Genomic DNA, 18,205 nt, shown 5'->3' on the forward strand with positions numbered 1-18,205 from the left:
CAGCTTTGTCTAATAAATTCAGCGACAACTAAAGCTCCTTGTAAAATATTTCCTGGCATTGTGAAATACATCTTGCGATGTAACAGAGATAATTGAAAACACCATTAGAAGGAATTATCTTAATCTTGCATTAAAAGTCAAACACCCTTGTTTGTCATTATCCTGCTTACAAAAAATAAAATGAAAATTATGGTATTCTTCAGTAATGACCCAAAATGGTTTAATTATTCTCTTTCAAGTGGTTGTGTTTTCGACCATTACAGCAGAATATCATAAGAACTTTAACAAACTTATGATGTTTAAAGCCACACTAAAAATGAGCTATATCCAAGTACAGAAAAAAACAATATTTTATTTATAATCTTAGTTTAGTGTTTGAACTACAAATTCTGGTTCTAGAATTGTTTAAAAGATCATGGGTTTTATAGGAGGTTTTCAGAAGTAAAGTACTCTCTTGGGGTTTTGTTTTGGTTTTTGCTTTTGTTCTTTACTTTTCCTTCCTTTTTTTTTTCACATAACAGTGCTTTTGGTAAATACAGAGCAAATCATTACATGGAAATAAAAGTTTTGCTTGTTTGTTTTTCTTGGTTTTAAAGTTGCTGTTATTATTCCATTCTCTATTGAATAATTTCAAAAAGGGCATGAGAAAACAAAATAAAAAAGGAGAAAAATTGACAAAATAGACCGAATCTCACCACTAGAATTCACCATAAAAATTCCCAAAGTGTAATAGAATTCTTACAAAATTTCCTAGACCAGTTCTTTTAGGGAATCAAGATCTCCTATGAAAAATATGGCAAATGGGAATCAGTGTAGGCTGGGAAGGAAAAAGGGAACGAGGAGGGTCAATAAGTGCAGCAAAACCAGGTTCTGAGGAATACACATAATTTTGTCTGCTTTAGATCACAATAGAATTTTTAATAAATAAATTTCTTTTTCTTTGTAAAGACATTTTTTTGAAACAGTAGATTTAGCCCCGTCATTTGTGTCATTTGTTTTATAAACCATCTTTTCTTGTCCCCACCCCCACCCCATAATGTCATAAATGTTTTAGATTTGAGTCTCTTGTACATTGTCTTTTGAGTTCATTCGGATCAATAACGGTTCATGCACTGAACTGTGTATTGAATTTATTGTGTTAACTGTTGTTGTGTGATTGAAAGGAGACTTATAAGAGTTATAGTGATTTAGGTGCTCATGCTCTATTGCTGGCATGGGCAAGTGACTCTCTAACGGTGTGTCACCTGTAAGCTCATCATCCACATTAATGATCTCTACAGTCCGTGTTGGAGCATGATGGTTCTGCCGGTGATGCTGTTTCCTCATTTTGTAGAAAATTACCAGCATCACAGCAGCCATGAGAGTGATAGCCACAAAACAACCAATTATGATTTTGGTAGTCTTCATAACCTCATCTATTCCCGGGATCCCGTTGTTTGCGTCCGTCACAGGAATGGTGAATGTTTTTTCTGTTGATCTTGTGCTCTGTGGAGTGAGTGAGGTTGTCATGTTAGTGGTCTCCCAGCTGGTAACTGGTGTGGGCCCAACCTGCTCTGTGGTCTGTGCCTCATCCTGAGAAGGTTCCACAGTTTCTACTGTGACGGTTGAAAAGTACGTGTAACCAGGGTTATCCAGGGCAGTAACATTCAGTGTGGCAGAAGCTGTGGTATTCCCAACAGAGTTACTCACCATGCATGTATACAAACCCGTGTCTTGCACAGTTACCTTTGTAAAATTTAATGTGCCATCACTGAGCACAGCAATACGAACTCTGTATGCCCCGTGCGTCATAACAGATCCATTTGGAGTAATCCAAGACACAGAGGTCAGGGAGGTTGATGCCCGGCATTTCATCTCTGCAGCCATGCCTTCTGTGACATTGAGGTCTGCTGGTGGCTCCACTATGACTGGAGCATAACACGTGAAATAATTCAGGTCCAGCTCACCAATGTACCTTCCTTTTAAACTGGGAGGTGTATGACAACGGGCACAGCATGCAGTATTGGAGGGTGCCTTGTCTTTAATCCACCAGCTGAGCCAAAGGATATCACAGTTGCAGTTCCAAGGATTGTGATGCAAGTGGATCCTTTCTAGGCGGAGTGGTGTGAACAGGTCATGAGGCAGTAGCGTTAGATTGTTGTGTGCCAGATTGATCTCTACGAGTGACTGAAGGTTATCAAAAGCATTCCTTTCTATCACTTGAATCTGGGACTGTATCATCCACAATTTCTGAAGATGCATTAATCCTTGGAAAGAACCTGGCCGGATGGCAGTCAGGTGATTCCCAGAAAGATCTAGCTCATCCAGTTTTACAAGTGGGGTGAGGTTAGGAATCTCTCGAAGATTGCACATGGCAAGGTTCAAATACCTCAAGTTAGACAGACCTTCAAAGGCACCTTCTGAGATGTATGAAAGCCTTTTCAATTCCCCCAGATCCAACCTCCGAAGAGAAGGGATTCTGTTAAAAGCATATGAAGGGATGCTCTCAATGGGGTTGTTTCTCAACCACAGTTCCTTCAGTTTTGACAGGTATACAAAAGCTCCATTTGGGATAGTGGTTAGACGATTGTCAAAGAGTTCCAAAGTGTTGAGATTGGCCAGACCATTGAAGGCCCCTATTTCAATTGTTCTGATGTGATTCCTGCTAAGCTGCAGGATTTCCAGGTGCCTCAGATGTTTGAAGCTATTAACTTTAATGATTTGGATCTGGTTCTCATGGAGATTGAGTAACCGGGTGTTGGTGGAGATGCCGTCTGGCACGTCTCTCAGATTTTTTCGTACACAAATCACTTTACTGAACTGGTTGCTGCAGGAGCATACAGAAGGGCAAGTTTGAGCCCTCACTAGACCAGCCACCACAAGAAGCTGAAGAGCCAACAGCACCACAAGCAGGGGGTCAAATAGGGCCCTGTTAAACCTAGGACCTATCATTATCTGCTGTGGATGTAAGGTCATCTTGTTCAACATTCATAATTTATTTGGTGTTGATCCTTCTGTAGTTTGAATAGCCTGAAAGAAAGAAGGGAGAAAGACAACATTAAATTAATCTCAAATATTTGAGTGTGCTCTCTAAACAAAGACATCTCAGGTTCTATCAGTCAACTCTACCAATTTCATGGAACTCTGCAGCAAGAATAGCTCTAGAAATTCCAATATTTTGTTTCCTGTACAGGTATGTATGTCAGCTATAATTGGCAATGAGATAAGAAAAATCCAGACACTAATTGTTCCTGCTCATTCCATTGTATAATGCATGTAGCTGGGTGGCAGATAACAAGTTCAACCATAGTGGATCCTTAAAATAAATGTTCTTATTCAGCGGGAGAGTTAAAAGAACTGATAAGGGCCTCAAAAGGCAAAAAATTCTAAGAACAATCAGCATATTCAAGGTGTTAAACTTCTTGACACATTATAAGACAAGACAACGGATAATATGAACAGCAAGTGGAGACTCCTGTTTTACATGGATGAAAATCTTTGTCTGTACAAACATGATTCCTGCATTGGTGTTCAAAAAGAAGTAAAGCCTTTAATACTGAATGTAGCAGGTCATGCAAATGTCAAGGCAAGATCTTGCCTATTTCGAATTAAGAGAAATAAAATACAAAATAAACATGCTGAGCATCAGTTCTTCCCTACCGTTAAACAGCATCATCCAATTTCACGATAATTCCTCCTCAATTCTTTTGTTTGGCACAAGCAGTAAAGAAACACTCATTAGTAAATATATGCTGAACACAGAAACAAGAAGAGCCATTTAAATGCTGAAACATATCTCTGTAGCTTCAGGATTGGCAGTTTCACTGGCACCTCTGAAAAAATCCTACAGATCTTACTGTAAGGGGAAAAAAGACCTTTACACTACAAATGATCATTAGCATTTTAAGAATTTCAGTACTGATTCATTTGTGGTAGTTCTTAAAGCCTCTAGCCCTCAGTTCATTTTCAATCTGCTGCTCAGTGAAAGGTCCTTTTGCTGTAGAGATTAATGAAATTTCCTATAAATCAGCCAAAAGTGAAGTCTTATAAATTACAGAAAGCTTAGAGCATATTTATAACCTTAAGCAGTCAGATGTATAAAACATGTATTCAGTAAAGCAAAATACTTTAAGGCAATGATTTTCCACTGCAGGCTCTGAATTGTTTCATTTTGTGTAAAAAGAGCTCTTCTTCTTTAAAAAAATACAGGAAAAAAATATAAACTACATCTCAGAGCAATTTATTTAATGAAATAATTTTTTCTTAGTATATATTCAGACTGTTTTTGAGAATTCATTTCTGCATTTTTTTAAAAACTCATAGTAGTGGTTCATAGCTAGCAAGTGTTCTAATCTTACTTTCAGAATCATAGAATAATTCAGGTTGGAAAAGATCTTTAAGATTATCAGGTCCAACCATTAACCTAGCATTGCCAAGTCCACAACTAAACCAATGTCCCTAAGCACCAGATGTACACATCTCTTAAACACCTTCATGGAGGGTGACTCAACCGCTTGCCTGGACAGCCTGTTCCAATGCCTGACAACCTTTTCAGCGAATAAATTTTTTCTAATATCCAGTCTGAACCTCCCCTGACACAACTGGAGGCCATTTTCCCCTGTCCTGTCACTATGAGAGAAGACACCAACACCCACCTCTCTGCAACCTCCATTCAGGTAGTTACACAGTGATCAGGTCTCCTCTGAGCCTCCTCTTCTCCAGGCTAAAGAGCCCCAGTTCCCTCAGCCGCCCCTCACAGGACTTGTGCTCCAGACCCTTCACCAGCTCTGTTGCCCTTGTTTGGACACAATCCAGCACATGAATGTCTTTCTGGAAGGAGGGGGCCTAAAACTGAACAAAGTATTCGAGATGCAGCCTTACCAGTGACCAGTACAGGGGCACAATCACTTCCCTAGTCCTCCTGGCCACACTGTTTCTGATACAGGACAGGATGCCAAAGGCCTTCTTAGCCACCTGGGCACACTGTTGGCTCATATTCAGCTGGCTGTCAGCCAACACCCCCAGGTCCTCTTCCTCTGGGCGTTTTTCCAGCGTTCTTCACCACGCAACTCAAGCCACAGTGTAATACTGTGTGGGTTGTCGTGACCCATGTGCAGGACATGGCACTTGACCTTGTTGAATCTCATACTGTTGGCCTTGGCCCATCGATCCAGCCTGTCCAGATCTCTCTGTAGAGTCTTGCTACCCCCAGGCAGATCAACACTCCTCCTCAACTTGGTGTCATCTGCAAACTTACTGAGGGTGCATTTGATCCCCTTGTTCTGGCCCCAACACCGAGCACGGGGGAATACCACTTGTGACCAGTCGCCAACTGGATCTAACTCCATTCATGACCACACTTTGGGCCCAGCCACCCAGACAGTTATTTGCCCAGTAAAGGGTACACCCATCCAAGTAATGAGCAGCCAGTTTCTCCAGGAGAATCTTCTGGCAAACAGTGTCAAAAGCTTTACTAAAGTCTAGGTACACTACATCCACAGCCAAGGCACTTCCATCCTGTTTTGACTTCTTGCACCTGATGGTAGCTTCCACAATCACCTTCACCCGTTCCTTTATCCAGCCAATCTTCCCTTACCAACACTTCACATATGCTCCATGGGTAAAAAAAAGATAAAAACATTTTAGTTGAATACACTATTTCATTATAACAAATAAATTATCCAGTTATGAGACTAATTAGCAAAAATTGTTCAATCCAAACCAAAATGTTTCTATGTCTCAGTTGCAAAAAAATTTTTAAAATAAATAGGTTTTTTTTCTTCTTCTTAAAATAAATTCCCTGTATTTCTCCTATTTTTGGTTATTGACTCAGAGAATGAATCAGTCACATAAAACAGCTCTTTCCTTGTGCTGAAGGCCAAAATTTCCCATGGCTTTTATGTTTATGTTTTTCCCAAGTCCTGTGCCAGGGATGTCTCAATCAAACATATGCCTCAGAACTACAATCTATCAAAGACCTTGAGGGATTTCTGAAACCCTCAGGTTTATGCAAAATTAAATTCTGTGTATACTTCCAGTACATGTTGGTTCACTGACTACTTATTAGCTGCTCTGAGTGTATAATTTTGAAGACAAGATCACCATTTTGTGAGATGTGGATAGAAAGCTCTAGATGCATGTTCATATGTGTCGGTGTGTTTGATTTTTCTGTGTCTAAGCTGTATGTTATATAAATACAGAAGATCTATATTACCATTTCTCTGGAACATTGTCAGGGAGGCAGTGAGAACAAATCTTAGCTTTTGTAGCCACCATTCGATTTAACTTTGGAGTTACTTACATTGCTAATTTTTTTCCCTCTTCAGTAACAGAGGAAGCAAAGTACAGTATTTCACATATGACCACACTAACTGGGCTTGAGTGCTGCTAAAGTACAGGGTAGCTGATGATTAAAAAAAGACACCATAACCAGCAGAAAATATGCCAGAAAATGCCTTGCAAGTCCTTACTTCTAACAGTGAGCTTTGCATGAGGCTAACATACTGCAGTGAGATTCTTAGTGACAGTAGGAATATATTAGAATGGTCCTTTCTTTTATAGTGGTGGTTTTCCACAGCTCAGAGCTTAAGTATTCAGGAAGTCCTAGCGCAGTCATTTCACATCAGGATAATATTAAATCAGAAATACCCTGGAAATACTCTGGAAAATTTAGCCAGCACAAACACACAGTGGAAAATTCATTTGGAGCCTTGAAGGACATTATGAAATATTTTAATGGGCTTTACATAAAGACCCATCTGGAACTCTGTACTAGAGTAATTTGCTGTTCGATATCTGTTATGCTAGAAATACATGAAGGTTTACCTTTATAAATCCACGCATGGAATACAGACCAGCAACTAGCTTTTTTAGCCTTTGTTCACAACTCTTCGTCTTCTAAATGATTTATTTTTTCTTTATTTTTTAGTGCCAAAATATCAACTCTATGGTCAATTCAATAACACTAGTGCCCTCTGCTGTACAGATTTAAAATGCTAAGAATTTCCTTACCAGTCAGTTCCCCAGACACCATACAATTACCAAATCTGTTTCCAAACATGACCCTAAGTCTGTCTGTGGCATTGCTCTAATTACCAAAGCATATATCATCTGGCATTTTAGTACAGTAATGTATATTATATTTATGGCCGTTGAGACATACATATACATGTATGGAGAGTTATTTGTTTTGTTTTCTATTTCCACAGAACTTAAAAATCTTTTTTTTCAAGTTGATATTTGACATGCTTGTGCTATCTATAGCTTATCTGAAACTTAGTCTTAATGTACTACACATTTTTCTTTGAGTGAAAAACATTGTCCGCTTAAGATCCAATGCAGAAAATGAAGCAAGGTGTGACAAAGCTAATCTAGCTCTGCAGATATGCACAGTGCAGGTTTCCTTGGGGACAACTTGAAGGATGCAGTAGTTAGGCTACTGAAAGGTAACTCTGCCAAACGTGTATGCAGAGATGTCTTCCTTATGGGCATTAGAATGGAACTCGCAATACATTTTTGGTTTTATTTTTTTGTAATTAAGTCTTAGGCCTGGTGTGCTTTGACCTCTCTCTCTTCTTTTACCAGGAGAAAGTAACTATACTCATTCCAGTCTCTCAAGGATTTTCGTGTAACAGTGGGCTTTAATTACAGAAGAGAATTCCTACACCATTCCCAAAGATCTGCCTAATGAGGTATGACAGGTGGCAAAGATATTTTCCCAAACTCCAGTGACCATTAGCTGGATCACTGGCAGTTTAGATGCTGTTGGCAACTCATACTTAGCTTTCAGTCTACACATAACTGTCTCAGCAGTGAAGCAGTGCAGTGCAAAGGCCATGGCTTTATCCAAATATATGGCTTATGATACAGTATGATCTAATACACTTTGGTTGGTGCTGAACATCTGCCATAAAAAAAAATGAGATGTGATGCTATATGTCACTGCACTGAAAATATAGACAGAATCTATCAGATATCAGGGGATTAAACTATCACAGTAAAATTAAATAATGACAGATACATCACAGTTAAATTTCAGCTAAAGCATCACGACTCTTGTCATGCATGTTCCAGAAAATTTCAGGAAAAGGAGCATTCAGATAACATTTTATAACTTTTTTCAAGTTGACAAATAGGTGGATGCATTCAGAAAATGCACCTTTGATTCACTTTATATAGCACAGTTATGCATGCCATACATCACACACTTTTAAAGAGGTTTTTGAGAGAAAAACCCTTTGCAATGATATCTGCATTTTTTAGTAAACAAGCCACTCCACAGTTGCAAATTAAATGGCATATTTCCAAACATATGAAGAAGAGCTAGGTGTGTCAAGCAGCTAATTATGCGGTAAGTCTCCTCCAGTAGCATCAGTACCAGAGAATTGAAAATAGTTTCTGCATGGAACAGAGCATGAGTACAGCAATAAAAAAAGGTCTAAATCCCAGGATGACCTTACACAGAAGTGACTCTTTTGACTCTCTTTTCAGGAACTCTGAATGCTCTCAGGGCCTGAGACTGATCTCCTTTTGGCAGCAATTCCAGCAGAGAAAGCCAAGGGAATTTCAGTGTAGATACCAGGAGACAAGCACACAATCTGTTTTAGTGCCACAAAATACTGAAACACAGGAGGGTAAACCCTCATCCCAGACCGGAGACTGAACTGTGGGCAGGGAGCTCCACTGGGGTCAGAAATTCTCTACCAACATCTGCTCTGCAAATGCTTCTGCAGCCTCAAATATGTGTCCCCATATGGCTGTGAAGGGTTGGGCTGATGGAACCACATTGCCAGAGATTCACTCACCATACCCTCCTGTCTTTTCTGTACTGAAATTCCCTTCCACCTGGCTGAACCCCCGAGGACTACAGCTTTCAGCTACAAAGTATAAACACTTTGCATGCTGTTCCCTGCCCAGATACAGTACAACGACACCATTCTTTTTATCCATTGAATGTCTTTGCCATCAATAAAGATATGCTATGTTCTTAATAAAACATTACAACAATCATCATGCAAAATCAGTCTACTAGGTGACAGTAGATGATCTCCTATCTTTCTCTTCCTAATATCTTTTTTTTAAACAGACTGTTTTACCGTGAAAATCCATTACTGCAACTATATAGCTGTGTATTCTTTCCTCCATTCTAAAAAATCAGTTTTCCCTTTTCAGTGCTATAGGACTTTAAAAGTCTCAACAACAGTTTAGGGAGCCATTGCAATAATGCCTAAAAACCTGGGATGTTCCAAAGCCCAGCAGCTTTTATGTATTTGGTTTTTATTTTATTCTTAGTTAAATACAGTGGAGGCCAAAGAGGGCTAGATAGGCAGCCCTGCAATGCAAACTTGCTCTGGGCCATAGTCATCATTTTCTATGCCCCCTTGAACTATGTACATATAGGAGACAGAGTGGATATTGCTGTACCACAGATACTTCAGAGTTCTCTTCAGCAAGCCTTTTAAGACTCAGCTGAATCACTAAGACACTGACCTGAAAGACCTAAATGTGATTGGACACTTTCAATCTTCCTGAATCACAATTGATTTCAGGGGAGTTCAATCAAGGATGAGTTTGATCCAGCCTGCCTTTTTCTTCCTTTCTTTTGTTTTGTTATACAGAAAACAGCTTTATTCCATACACCTCATTTTCCATCATGATTTCATGTTTCCTCTCTCATGTCTTCGCAATGCTTAAAAGTTTCTCCTTAACTTCAGGTGATAAAAATTAACATGAAAAAGACATTTTAAAAATTAATTTTAGTGTTCATTGGTCCAGGCAAAAATATTTGCATTTTAGGTGGAAATTAAGTAATTTCACAGTGTTTTAAACTAAATCAGTCTGGTATGTTCCTGTATTTATAAATTTTCTTTCACTTCCAATTGTCATTTGCACTTTGTATCCTCAGTACAACTCATAGCATTTGTTAATTTTATAAGAAAGCAATAGGAAACATCAGACAACACGTAATGGATATTTCTTCATGACATATTTATTTTTGTTAAGAGGAATTATTTGGCTTCTTTATTGACCTTTCCCTGGATATCACCCAAAGGGTGAAAACAACCAAAAGTCCCAATCTCTCTGTTCAGACTGCTCACTGTAGTATGAATAGAAGCAGTCTATGAACTCTTCACGATGAACTAAATTCTTTCATAAAAGCCACAACAATACAGCATGGCACTAGTCCACCCAGAAACATTCTAGAAATTTAATTGGAATTAACTTTTAAAGTGGGTTAATTATATTACATTAAATCTTTCTGTGGACACTTATTTAGAATTTAATTTAAGCTAAATTGAATCAAGGCCAATGTAATTTCAATTAAGAGTGTCCATAAAAGAATGTAATGTAGTTTAGCTATTCCCCTTTCAAAGTTAATTTGGATTCATTTTCTTGACACCCCATGTAGACATTAGGAACTTTTGTTCTGTATTGACTTGGGTTTATTTCAAACCAATTATGTAAAGGTAAAAAGGTTTTCTACCTCATCACTGATCCCTAGGGTTATTCAAGTCCCACTTTGCTCTTCTTACTTCACTAATTCAGTTGATAAAACACAGTTTCTCTGAACATTTTTTGTTTGTTCCATCTTTTATATTTTTCTGGACAGATATTTATGTGGAAGGAAACAGGGATAATAAGATTCTGTTAATCACAGCAGCATGTCACTACATCTCATGTGCCAACCATGATATAAGGAGAAATCATATGTGCACCTTTAGGATTTCACTATCTTATGCCAGAAATATTTCAGTGAGCAACAATTAAACCGCAGTATATTTATAACTATTGAAAGGATACTTTCCTAATCCCTTTTTTGTTTATTATCCAAGCAAAATCACAGATCCCCATTTGGAAGGCATCTGGGAAGCACAACAAAATTAGTCCTTAACAAAAAATTGTATAATGTTCTAAAGCACTGCTCAGAAACAATGCAATTATCACTCCTGTTACACTTGGGTCATTATTTTGAAACAATCTAGTATTTCATTATTTTTAGCAGAATAGTAGTGATTTAGGAAAACATGTATTTAAACTGACCTCATTTCAAACAAGCAAGTTTTAGTCTGGTAGAGTATTTTGGCTTTTACATGGAAGCATTAAATTGTATAAACTAACATCCTTTTCAACAACATACTATGGGATTTCTAGCTAGCAGGCAAAAATCTGCAGGTTACATATATGAAATATTAAAATGTTGTGTCTTTTAAAAGATGCAAAGGCAAAAAGTGCAAGGCTAATGGAATCCAAGATGTTAGCTCTGATTCATTCCAAAAGGTCTTTTCCTTTTTTAAGGTCTGAATTATTTGACGTTGAATTGGAGAAATGCTTGATGGGTACTTCATAACCTTGGTAACTATAAGTCGTATTGCTAGTGTGCATTATTCTAAAATAATGTCTGGGAGAAACACACCCAGCTAAGACACTAAAGCACCAGAGTCCATTTTGCATCATTGCATTTGTAATTGTTAACTGAGTCCAAATAACTTCCTCATTCTGTTAATAAACAAAGAAAAAAAAAAAAAGAAATATGACATAAAAAGTTGAGGCTGTAAATAGCCTCAAGTCTGCCAAATGATGGTTAAACTTCTTGTCCCTGGTAACTATGGAAACCCCTTAAGGTAAGAGTGGAACACAGGCATTTTGTGGTCTGCAATTTACAAGCTGTTTATTTAATTATGGAGGAATATGAAACTGTTAGGGGCAATGCAATTACCATACTGTGATAGTGTTTTGAGAGAAAAAATAGATACAGAGAAGTTAATTTAACATATGAAGACTTTTTTTTTTTCTTTTTTAATTACTTGTTTTAGGAATTCTATGAACCTGCAGCACATCATTTTTTACTGATTTTTTTTTTTTTTCCCAAAAAGCGTGTGAGGAGCCAAAGTTAGTAATATGACATTTTATCATAATAACCCTCAGTAGGTTCATAGTAATTATGTCCATTCTATGCCTGATGAACAAAACCAAGGTCAGGGTGTATTTCAATTAAACCCTAGGTGTTACCAAAGTGCAGCACAGCCAGAACAGCAAACACATTATTACCAGATCTATCACTGCTGGGCAATCAATAGGTCACAGGTACTCTTGCATTCAGTGTTTGTACACCTTTAAATATTACAAGTGGGAAAATACTTTGATTCAATTTAGGAAGCAAATAGTGAAATAAAATGAAGTGTGAAACTATGTAATGACTCAGGGGGACTATAACAACTACTTACAAGTATTTTCCTGGATCTGAACAACAAACTTTGACCTGACACTTCTGTTTTTGGGAGCTGCACGAACAAAGGGTCCCCAGGGTCCTTTGCATATAATGGGAGTTTTGGCAACAATCCATCCTTGATTGGATTGCCTTAATAAGATGTCAAACATAAACACATCCTTGCAAGAACTTTGTAATGGAGATAGTCAATATTATACTAGTTTATGGGTGAAGAAACTGAGTCAATAATGGATTAAATCAGTGACAAAATCTAGCATGTGTCTTCATGATACTTTGCAAACATGATCTTCACACTCCATACTGACTTCTTCCTAGCTTATAAGAAGTTAGAAGAAGTTGCTTCTTCTAACTGTAGCAACCGTTAGCTTGTTGCTGACCCCTAAGATATCTAAGATATCTATCACTGTGCCTCACAGTGCTGCTCCAGCCTGGCCCTAAGACCACAAAGACAGAGTCTGCATCTGAACTGAGGATGAATGCATGTTGCTCACAGCAGTCCACAAGAGTCCAAGCAGATATACTGTAATGAAAGGTGTCAGCAGCAGAGGCAGGACAGGGATCCAGAACTCCTGAATCACATTTCCATCAGAATGTGGACTTTATGTATGTACTAAAGGGTGTGATCATCAAGTTTTAGAAGACCAACTGTCATGATATTTAAAACTAAATTTGATTAAATATTAGAAAATGTTCTGCCTTATTCTACAGATTCCAGTATTACTCTTCTTATCATATTACTTGTACACCTTTCAGAAATGCATTAAATATCCTAGATTTGTCATTTCATCTGTGTATTCTTTCTCTTATTCCTTCTTCTACATGACTGTATTCAGATGATGTTCTGGTGTGGTAGGTATTCTCAAGTATCTGCTTAATCTGTTGATACTATAGATAGGAAGCCTGTAGAAATACATCGTGATTTTGAAATTACAATTTATCATGTTTTTTATGGTGTTCCTTCTTGAAACTCATTGGAAGTTTCATGAGAAGTGTTCTTCTCTTCTAGTCTGAAAACAAGCCACAGGGACCTGTATGGATCACCTGGGACCCAGTTCAATCCTTCCTACAATGGGAATGGCAGGGATTCTTAGGGCCTTTCTGTCACCTTTTCCCTGTGAACTAGTCTCAAAGCTTCCTCTTGGGAAGGCTCTCCAATATATGTGCTATGATCATCTGATCCTTGGCCACAGTAAATGTTTCATATAAGCCTCATGTAAGACAGGGTCTTGGCAAGCCCTGGGCTGATTTTTAAGTGTAATTGTTTAAAACAACCTCAAAGAAAATTCCTGGCCTGGAACAGTACAACTAGGAAAATGTGATGTTTCAAAGTCATTATCATTTGCGGCTATCCAGCCAGGAATAAAAAGAACAACAGTTTGCATTGAGGGAACTGTTCTCACTAGCTGAAGAAGGAAAGGGAAGAGAGTAATAGTGAAGAGGTTCATAACTGTTTCACATGCAATTAGGCAAAGTATCTTCTGGCACCACTGCACCAGGCCAGAATAACTTGAACTCCACCTTTACCATTTTCAATAAGAATATTCTCTCAAGTGTCATTCCTTCTGCCACAAATATCTGATTCCAACCTAGTAAGGGACTGATGATGATTCATGGATCACAGTACTTCTGAAAGATAATATGTTCCAAATCCAGTTTCACTCTGAAATGACTAAATATTAATGTTTTAATAACTAAATTCCAAAAATAATGCATTAACCACTGAATATGTTTGTATAAAGCATAATCATAGGGTCACACATGTATGTGTAAGACCATTACTTTAATTTTACCTTAACAAGTTAAAAACATTCTTTCCCTTGACAACTTAAGTACTGGAAGCAAAATCAGAGAGACACAACTACATCCAATTTTATAACTGTAACATCTTTGAACATTGCAAATAAACATAATAATGTATTTTTACTTTGACCTTTTCAAAGTTTATTCAAAAGTTAAATTAATTCTGAAGTAACTTGGTAATACTGGAGCATTCTTTTTCTATATGTGTTGAAATGAGGCACTGACACAGGCCTGTATCATGTATCCCAATGTGTTTTCCTCAGGTATTCAAAGGATAGTGCATATGTTCATAAAATATATGGACAGGTTCAAGAACTGATACTGTAGATCTGCCTGAAAAAGTTATCATCAACAAAGAAAGCTTTGACTGCAGCTTGGTGAAAATCAACGGCTCCAAAGGAGTTGGTAAGTAACAGTAGTGAATTATATGAGTTACTCTTTTTCTGTCCAGGACACTTATAAATCCAAAGGTTATAAATGGTAAAGATAGAGAAGACATTTTATCTCTGAAACTTTACACCGTGGTAAGTCTTTTAGAGAAAAATAATAGATTACTACATATTTCCACATAGACAGGTTTTTAAATTGATGAATATACACTTATGAGCTAGAATACCTTCTCTATGTAGGTTGTTTATAGCCTGTCTCTTTAAATCCCTGGCCAAAATCAAAGTATTATTACAACAATATGAATTTAATTTCAGATTTAGGAAAGTAGTCATATACTTTTTCAGCAAATGATCATTTTCACTGAAGTGCTATTTACATGCTTCAAGTTAACCAACAGGATACAATGTCCACTATCAGCAGTGCTGCCTGCTTGTTGAGCTGCTCAGACTCTGAAGTGCTGATACAGTATTTTATGTTCATGAGCCCACCACAGACTTCCTTTTTTAACTAGTTCCATGAGAGAAAATCATGGGTAAAAACCGACTCCTACAGAACCAATGGGAATTTTAGGTTTTATTTCTGTAGAGTCAGGACTCCATCTCATATGTCAATAAGAATTTGCTACACAGAGTCAGCTGCAGATTACTGCTGATTAAGAACTAGGGCTTTGATGCCACTCTTTTAGGACAGTTTTCAGGGAGATGAAAATTTAATTTTCATTTAATTAAACTGTCACATAACATAAAAGGAAAAGCAGTAGCTGAGACAGATGAAAAGAGAGAGTTCATGGATGTGAAAGCATGCTATGAAAGAAAAGTAATGTAAGATTTTAGAATGTGAAGTTATTAACATATGGGATTCCTAAAAGGTTCCAAGAAATTACTCTGCTACTTTAAAAAGGTAGCAAAAGAGTGAATTCAAGATTCAAAACAAATTTCAAAATTATCTGTCTAAAGTAGAATAAATCTGATCGTTGATGTTATTCCAGTATATCAATATACCTGTTTGCAGTAAAGCTTTCCATTACTATGCTGACTTGTACAGCGATACAAATATATTTATCACAGACAAGAGTGATACCACCTATTATTAAGGATGTCCAACACCTGCCATTGTCAAAGGCTATTTTCAGTTTCTTACAGCTTTGTAAAATTTCAGCCATTCACAGGTGTAATGTTCTGTGCTAGAGATATACCTACAATAGAGCCACTGCAAGTTGCACAGACACATTCAACGCAGCTTTAAAGAAGCTGTCATATCTTATGGTAACAAACAGTTACAAAAACCAAGAAGGTTGCTAATAAAAGCCCGAATTCTGATTCAGGTTGGGTTGTTTTCATTCTGTACATTGAAAGATACAGAGTTACTATGGGAAAAAATTATCTGGTCATATAGTTAAAGATAGTATCAAAACACAAAGCAGTCAATGAAGCTTAAATTCAAATACATGTATTTATGTATATACAGGTATGCCTAACACACTTTGTAAAACATACTTCAACACTATTTCTAAAACATCTATTCTTTTCCTATCAGGAAATATTTTCTGAATTTTTAAACTCTAACTGTTGCTCCAGCCTGAGCACATCAAAAGTATAGTTGAATGACAAAAGTGCTAATGTGTCCAGATCTATTTCCTGGATTCTTATCTATACTCACAACTCCAGAATAATGCATGAGGATAAATGTATTATATATTTTCAGGAAGTCATTAGCAGAGGGCCATGTAAAAACTTCAAGTGGACAAATACATTGATAACACAGCCCTCCCATGAAGTATGCATCTGGAGACTTCTGGCATCACTGAGCATTCTCTTACCAAAATATTTTACACCAGTTCCATGTGGTTGTGGGATTCTAAGAACAACGATAAATGTAAGTGCTAATGTTGCATTTAAATACTGACATTGTATAGCATATATATCCACAGCATTGCTCTGCCTTGCAGACCTACATCACATAGTGGACCGTTTAGTCTGGAAGATTAGATGATTAACTGTAGAGTAGATTTTGCTATTTGTCTGATATTTCTAGCCATATCCACTTCTGCAAGCATGCCTAATGGCATCTATTACCAAGTAATTGGCTGTCAACATCTGCCCTTGATCTGCAAGATTGATTTTAAAACCTGGGTTCAAGCATCTTGAGAAAAACACCTTCACTTCTTTACTCATATTGTTGTCCATATGCTCAATATTTAAGAAAGCTCAGGAAGTGACAAGATGTAATAACAGTAGCTAAAACCAACAAAGACTACAGGGTCTCACATTCTTCAAACAGAAGCACAGAGGTCTCTTTTACCAGACCTGATTTCTGGACTGGAATCTAAATCTCAGAAGGATTTCATGAAAGACAGGACAGCTGCTTGGTATCAGAGATAAGGTACATACACAGATTTAAGAACTTCCTCTAACACTGCAGCCATAGATCTAAAACTAAGCTATTACTATCAGGGAGGGGATGACGGAAAACCCCAATATTTTTATATGTGAGCTTCTCCATGGCTCTGAGGAAGAAAAAAAAAAAGTCATATACATAGCACATTCCTATGGATTCTTTTCCTTATAATTCTTTCCATTCCAAAGTGCAAAGGCAATCTTTTTCTCTGTAATTCTACAGAAATTGGCCGAATTTAGTCTAGTCCTCAGATGGAATATGCTGGCATTGCTCCATTGAAGTCAATGAAACCAGAATTATCTTTATTCCAGCTGAAGTTTGTCATCCTTTTTACTCTCTAAAGTAGAATGATCCATTCTTGAGGAATATCAGGATGTTCAGACAGCCAATTGCTTTGAAAATGTAACTTTTATAAAATAGGCTTCAAATGGTAAAGGTAAGACAAATATTTTTGTTTTAATTGCATAATCAAGATCTCTCTTCTGATTGCTGAAAGAATGGTAATCATACATTAAGAACAGATTTAGTTTTAGTGCTCAAAAAATAAACTTTCCTTTTTCTAAATAATGTTATCTCCTTTAATTTTATCTTTTTTCTTCCTTAGTACCATGAAATAAAGGGTTCCAATGGTAGCTATGAAATAAAAACAGAAGACATACCCCAAAATGAATGAAAAGAGGTCCTTATCTCCAACCTTTATGAAGTGCTATGTCTGGTGTAAATGGGATTTAGGTTTTACATTGACTAATAGTTTATAGCTATATATTGACTTTTATCTAGATGTTTTCCTTTGAGCTTTAAATCTTACATTCACAAACAATATATATATATATATCAGAATTATCTTACTCTCCACTGAAACCTAGCTATTTCTGGAGAGAAACATAGCAGGTTTTGTATAGTTTACCACATTATATCAAGAAATACTGAACACTGCTATCTTCAACTGAAATCAAAGGCAAACTTTAGACATGTGGGGTATATATCTGTGCTTAAATCTGATGTACAATTAGGGCACAACAATAATTAGGGTAAACTTCCTTAGTGTTTTGGAAAGTGCATTTTTGAAAGAAGGCTTGAGTCATTCGCTTGTATCATGTTAGAGAAAAGTATTTCTATGAGAACAGCATTAGACCATTGCTGTAGGATTAGCTTGGAAGAACAACCTGCTTTATGGAATTGATAAAATAACTTCCTGCAACTGTGTTTTGTTCAGCAGATAGAATGGACCTTTTAAAGGACAGACAGAAAGCTACCTATCTAATGTGAGCAAACTAGTACTCCACATCCTTTCGTGAATAGTAACGTATGCATACTGATTATCTATCTATCAGTATTTGCAGAAGCATGTGCTAGACAGTCTCTCTTATCCCTGCATGATTCTTGAGTGAGCCAGGGCATGAGAGATTA

At 37.1% G+C, this 18,205-nt stretch overlaps 1 protein-coding gene across 1 annotated transcript; it reads right to left on the reverse strand.

Moving 5' to 3' along the window:
- Positions 1-560: 560 nt before the first annotated feature.
- On the reverse strand, positions 561-2,967 carry LRRC4C (leucine rich repeat containing 4C). The gene has a single exon (XM_010156556.1). It carries the CDS (start codon positions 2,965-2,967, stop codon positions 1,051-1,053), a length of 1,917 nt encoding a protein of 638 aa, XP_010154858.1. The 3' UTR covers positions 561-1,050.
- Positions 2,968-18,205: the final 15,238 nt, after the last annotated feature.

This window comes from Eurypyga helias, unplaced genomic scaffold (genome assembly GCF_000690775.1).
Source record: "Eurypyga helias isolate BGI_N326 unplaced genomic scaffold, ASM69077v1 scaffold11068, whole genome shotgun sequence".
Lineage (NCBI taxonomy): Eukaryota > Metazoa > Chordata > Aves > Eurypygiformes > Eurypygidae > Eurypyga > Eurypyga helias.